The 6312-nt window shown below is 60.0% G+C and overlaps 1 protein-coding gene across 1 annotated transcript; it reads left to right on the top strand.

The window, feature by feature from the left end:
• Positions 1 to 1892: 1892 nt before the first annotated feature.
• Positions 1893 to 5615, top strand: MAFB (MAF bZIP transcription factor B). Its single transcript, XM_008512536.2, has one exon. It carries the CDS (start codon positions 2711 to 2713, stop codon positions 3680 to 3682), a length of 972 nt encoding a protein of 323 aa, XP_008510758.2. The 5' UTR covers positions 1893 to 2710; the 3' UTR covers positions 3683 to 5615.
• The last annotated feature ends 697 nt before the right edge of the window (positions 5616 to 6312 follow it).

Raw genomic sequence — 6312 nt, 5'->3', positions numbered from 1 at the left:
AAGACTCGGGTCTCCATCTTCGACAGCGAGGGTCACGCAGACCCGAGGGGACGTTGGGAGGGCACAGACCGACCGAGCTGCCTGTGTGAGCACGCAGAATGCCCGAGCGTCAGGGGAGCTGTCTGAGCCGCGGGCTTTTTACGCCCAGAAGGAGGGCGCTGCCGGCTGGGCTTCGGTGGCACTGGGAGATCCCAGCGCGTTTGTCTGGCCCTGGCCGCCTAGAGCTCCGGGGCGCACACAGCCGCCTATAGTCTGCACGGACACGAGACGACCGACCCAGTGTGGCCTCGAAACGCTCCCCCACTGAACCGCAGTCCGAGTGTGTTCCCTCTTCGTGCGCATGCGACACGGACACTTGCAGGGAGGGTGCGTGTCCCCAGAACCCAGCTTCAGGCAGGGGCGGGGCCGCGGCACGGCCCAGACAGTCGGGAGAGACAGCCTAATCTTTTCTGCGGAGAGCACGCTTCCCGAAGAGGGCTGAAGACAGGCTCTTCCAGCAGGACAGTTGCTGATCCAAATCTTTCAGTCCAAGTTTCGGTTAAAATATATTCATTTTATTAAAAATAGGTGGCCCAAGACCACACCCCACCCCAGCCTTAACGAGGGCTCAAGAGAATAGACAGAGTTTTCAGATTAATTGGAGGCAAACATTTTACCTTCTACCATTAAAAAAATATCTGGTTGCGTCCGCATTGGTGTGACCCAACTTGACCCGTACGCGCGGCGTCAATCGTGCTGGTTCTGCACAGGCAGCGGCCCGGACACACTCACCCAGTGCACGCTTCTCCTGCCTTTCGCTGCGCGCGCCCAAAGCCGAAGAGCAGAAGGCGACGCGAGAGGCGGGTCGCGTCTCCGGGTACAGCGAATTTGCGATTTATCCGGTTTCTGTGCCCAGGTTGGGGGCTAGGAAGAACCTCTTGTTTTGGGCCATCCAGGACCGGAGTAGGAAGGGCGCGCAGCGCCGGAGCCCTGTCTGGATGCCTGGCGCGGTGCGCTCCGGGCTCCCCGTCTGCGCTCTGGGAAGATTTCTCATCGGACAGTCCTGGGCCCCCTCACAGTGGCGTTCCCGCTTTCGGCCACCGGACTAACTCGGCCCCAGATCTTCCCGCGCCGGGAGCAGCCGACTGGCACTCTGCCCCCCGTCCCCCAAGAGCCGTGGCGAAGAGTTTCGTGGGGGGCGATCAGCGCGGAACTCACTGCTGAGTCTGAGGACAGGACTCGAGGACCCGTGCGTGGCTTTAGGGCAACCTGTTCTGGGCTCCGGTGCACACACAGCCTACGTTCTGGGATGGCTTGGGTTGGGCCACTTAGGAAGACCTGGCTGGGTCCGCGAGGCGGTCCAAGCCTTCCCGCAAGGGCCCGGGAGGTTCGGCGCGCCTTTGCTCACAGTGGCCACTTGGGGTCGCACTTTATGCCTGTTTGAGCCTCTCAGCGGCCAGCTGACGCCGGGATCTGCTTAATCGTTACAAATCGTTCAAACAAAAACAGGGCCCGTTCCCCAGCAGCCGAGAGCTGCCCGCAGCACTGTCCTGGGCTGGCCTCTGCCCCAAGCTTCAGGGAGCTCAGGGTTCCTTGCGTCTGGCTGGGGAAAGGGATTTATAGTCTTATGGCCCATCCTTTCCCGCTCCCTTCATCTTGCGCGTTTGTGGGTGTGGGGTGAGCGCCGGGAGCGGCGGGACCAGTAGATTCTTAGTTCCGGGCTGGGCCACCGCAACCCCCAGAAGGAGAACGGCCCCGGTTTGGCCCAAGGAGGATTCGAACACAACTCTTGGAGCCCCAACCCCACCCCCCAAAACACAATATGCGCAGACCTGCAAAAACACAGGCATGCACGACACACACACGGCCCGCAGCCGCGCCGCACACGGAGCGTCCCCCACTGGGCGGGGGACGCTTGGGAACAAAGGCCCAAGAGGTGTCGTCCCGGGTCTCATTCTGAGCCTCCCTGGGGGTGACACGGGATGGAGGCGGGGAGCAAAGGGTAAAGAGGGCTTCCACCGCGAATGGGTGGAAGCCACGGCTCGGCCTAGAGTGGGTGCGCGCTCCGAAGGCGAGCGGGCGGGGACCGGGACCTGGAGGACATGGGGGGCTGGGCCCGGGCCGGCCGTCCCACTCCGCTCCAGCCCTCTGCCAAGCCTCGGCGGCTCCCGGGCGGCTCGGGCCGCCAGTCAGCTGACGCGGGGGGCGGAGGAGCTGTCAGGCGCGCCCCGCCCAGCGCCGCCGGGCCGAGGGTGCCGTGCAGCCATTGGCCAGAGCGCTGGGCCGCTCTGGCCCCCGAGCCCGGGTGACATCAGGAAGGCGATAAAAGGCAGCGGCGGCGCCGGATCCAGCACAGCTGCACCGCCAGGCTGCGAGCGGCTGCGATCGAGAGAGCCCCAGAGCAAGAGAGCTAGAGAGCAAGCGGCGGGCGCTCGCCCGGCGCCTCCCCTCCGCCCAGCCGCACGCCCCGCTTGCTTCTCCACCCCTCCCGGCTCGGCCCGGCCCAGGCGCGGCCACAGCCCCGAGCTCTGGGGCGGCGCAGGCAGCCTCGGGACTCTCCGGCGCGCAGCCGCGTCCCCAGACAAAGGCTTGGCCGGCGGCCCCGGCCCGCTGCGCCCTCGGCTCCCCGCCTCCCGGGCTCGCGGCTCTTCGCCCCCGCTCTCGGCTCGGCGCGCCCCGGCCGGCCGCAAAGTTTCCCGGGCAGCGGCGGCGGCTGCGCCTCGCGTCAGCGATGGCCGCGGAGCTGAGCATGGGGCCCGAGCTGCCCACCAGCCCGCTGGCCATGGAGTACGTCAACGACTTCGACCTGCTCAAGTTCGACGTAAAGAAGGAGCCGCTGGGGCGCGCGGAGCGCCCAAGTCGGCCCTGCACACGCCTGCAGCCAGCCGGCTCGGTGTCGTCCACACCGCTCAGCACACCATGTAGCTCCGTGCCCTCGTCGCCCAGCTTCAGCCCAACCGAACAGAAGACCCACCTCGAGGACCTGTACTGGATGGCGAGCAACTACCAGCAGATGAACCCCGAGGCGCTCAACTTGACGCCTGAGGACGCGGTGGAGGCGCTCATCGGTTCGCACCCGGTGCCGCAGCCGTTGCAGAGCTTCGACGGCTTCCGTGGCGCGCACCACCACCACCATCACCACCACCCACACCCGCACCACGCGTACCCAGGCGCCGGCGTGGCCCACGACGAGCTGGGCCCGCACGCACACCCGCACCATCACCACCATCACCAAGCTTCGCCGCCGCCGTCCAGCGCGGCCAGCCCTGCGCAGCAGCTGCCCACCAGCCACCCCGGGCCTGGGCCGCACGCGGCGGCTGCAGCGACAGCGGCTGGCGGTAGCGGCAGCGTGGAGGACCGCTTCTCTGACGACCAGCTCGTGTCCATGTCCGTGCGCGAGCTGAACCGCCACCTGCGGGGCTTCACCAAGGACGAGGTGATCCGCCTGAAGCAGAAGCGGCGGACCCTGAAGAACCGGGGCTACGCCCAGTCGTGCAGGTATAAACGCGTCCAGCAGAAACACCATCTGGAGAATGAGAAGACACAGCTCATTCAGCAGGTGGAGCAGCTTAAGCAGGAGGTGTCCCGGCTGGCCCGCGAAAGAGACGCCTACAAGGTCAAGTGCGAGAAACTCGCCAACTCCGGCTTCAGGGAGGCGGGCTCCACCAGCGACAGCCCCTCCTCTCCCGAGTTCTTTCTGTGAGTCGTGGCCGGTCCCGGCCCCCGCCCTTGCCCCGGCCCGGACTCCCCGTCCCGTGTCCCCAGCTCCAGACTCCCCCGGACCCTGCCCCTGCCACGGCCCCAGCCTTGACCTGTTTGACTTGAGGGAAAGGGAGGAAGGGCGCGCGGGACGCGGGCGACAGGAGGGCGCGTGGGCAGGCAGGGGACCTTGGCCAAGGCGAGAACGGCGCGCGCCAGCGCCGCCTCCTAGACTCGAGCAGAGCCAGAGAGAGACGAGGGGGTGGGAAATCCCGGAGCAACTTTTCTCCAGGCTGGAGGGCGGCAAGGCATATTCCCGAGGAGTCGCCAAGGCCGTCTGGAGACTCCTGGCTTCCTGAACTTTGCGCGTTAAGCCAGGGCCCCCGCCTCGCGGCCAGGAGCGCAATCCAGCCCAGGAAGAGAGCAGCGAGGAGAGGAGAGGAGAGGGACCCTGGCGTCCCGTCAGGCGCGAGGCGAGGCTGAGCGAAGGAAGGAAGGAGAGACAGACGGATCTGTCTATCCAGGGTACGGAGAACACTGGCTCTCAGCCTGGAGACGCGGGCCTCAGGACGTTCTCCGCGCGAATCTCATCAGTTTTATTGCCTGCTCGATTATATAGAAAAAATACGAAAATCTGCATTAAAAATATTAATCCTGCATGCTGGACATGTATGGTAATAATTTCTATTTTGTACCATTTTCTTGTTTAACTTTAGCATGTTGTTGATCATGGATCATAAACCCCTTGTTTTTTTGAGTGAGAAAGGATCGCAGTTCGGAAACTTCGGAGGCTGCTTGCCGGCTATCAGTCCCGGCTGTCGGCTTGTAAATACCCGCCCCGCCAAACAGCTGAGAGAACGTGACAGCAAGCTGAGTGTCTTTGTTTGGGTTTATTATTATGGTATTTTCTTTTTGTAAGTAAAAAAAAAGTTCTGGGCATTTTGCATCAGAAAACAAGTTTGTCTTGGGGCACCTTGGGAAGTTGCGTGCTTTCTCCCCCTCCCCTGCCCCGATGGGTCCTCTTTTTTCCCTCCTGCTTTAGTTTTCAATTTTGTTGGTGTTGAGAGAAAGAGGACTGGGGTCCCCAGCTCTGAGTAGCAGGGCAGGGCAGCCGCGGAGGTTCTGCAACCCCGGAGGCCAGGGAGTGTTGGGGTCCTTGCTCCTACTTTGTCTTGTGGCTAATTGATGCCCCTGACAAGAAAGGAAAAAACAGATCTTGTTTGCTTTTTTATGGCAACCAGAATCGCCCCAGAGTCCCTTCACCACACACCAGGCCGGCACAAATGGCTGGGGCCGCAGTGCTTCCAGGGTGAGCTGCGCTGCCAGCTCCGACAGGACACTGCCCAATGGTGACCTGAACTTGTGTTGAACCAACCGCCACACTCAGAAAGTACTGGAAACCCAAACATTAGCAAGTAATTTTGCAACTTTCAAGTGCGTTCTTTAGACCAATACGTTATGTGCGTTTCTTTCCCTGCTTTTGACATAGCAGGGGAGTTATTGCTGGTGTCTCCCCCTCCTTTCAGTTGTATAGTAGTTATAGGGAAGATCTGGTGTTTTTCTTTATTGTTATTTTTTTTTTCCTGCAGGTCAGTAAAAGGTTTTGAGTTGCACTGACAAAAATACCAAAATGAAAGCATATTTTTAAGTTCCCATTTGAAATCGCTGGCGCTGCTGGCCGGATGCATTTTTGAGTTTGTATTAGTTGATAAATTAACGGTAATAACAAGATTGTATGAACCGCATGGTGCTTGCAGTTTTAAATATTGTGGATATTCGTCCTGCATCAGAAACGAGCTTCGGTTTTTACGGATTCAACTGTGTTGAAATCAAATTTGCCGCAACAGAAATTGTTTTTATTTCATGTAATATAAGGGATCAATTTTAAACCCTGCTTATGATATGAAAATATTAAAACCTAGTCTATTGTAGTTTTATTCAGACTGGTTTCTGTTTTTTTGGTTATTAAAATGGTTTCCTATTTTGCTTATTAAAACCATGGAAATGGTGTTTATTTAGAGGACTCTGCGTTCGCCCGACTTTGACTTCCTTCTCTTGCCTCTTCAAGAGTCGCAGAGATTTGGAACACACTCACGCCACTGGCCAGTGGAGAAACAGACCAAGTCCGGGCAAATCTCTGCCTTGTGTGTGTGCGTGTGCATGTGTGTGTACGTGAGCCTCAAATGTGTTTTCTGCTTCTCGCCCTAGGTACAGACCCCGCTCAGGAGCCGGTGTGTGAAACCAAGTGCGGGCACATGCCACTTTTGTGGGGATTTCAGGCTTGGGCATGAGGACTGGCCTGCTAGCCTGCAGCTGTGAGGTAGAGATTGGCCGATCAGATCTTAGGAAGACAGGAGCTGCCCCCCTAATGGGGAATCAGGGTCTTTCTGGCACTCTGGCTCAGCCGCCCTGTCACTCTGGCCCTCCTGTCTGGGCTGCAAGGCTCTCAGCTTTCTCCTGCCTAGTGCATCTCTCTGAGAGCAAGCGGAGCCGCCCAGAGTTAGAATGCTTGCTCCAGTGGAGCCCCCCTGCCTCTTTGCAGGGCTTGTGGAGGCAGGTGGAACCCAGCACCAGGTCTTGGGGTGTAAGAGTCCTCAGACAGGAAGCCCTTCCGTGTGGACCTCTTTTCTGGGG

This window comes from Equus przewalskii, chromosome 21 (assembly GCF_037783145.1).
Source record: "Equus przewalskii isolate Varuska chromosome 21, EquPr2, whole genome shotgun sequence".
NCBI classification, from domain to species: Eukaryota; Metazoa; Chordata; class Mammalia; order Perissodactyla; family Equidae; genus Equus; species Equus przewalskii.
Note: the sequence above shows the minus strand (reverse complement) of the source record. Positions and strands in the feature narration are given on the sequence as shown.

Excerpts from the sequence above, each read along its gene's own strand:
- MAFB (XM_008512536.2), top strand. The coding sequence starts at position 2,711 with ATGGCCGCGGAGCTGAGCATGGGGCCCGAGCTGCCCACCAGCCCGCTG.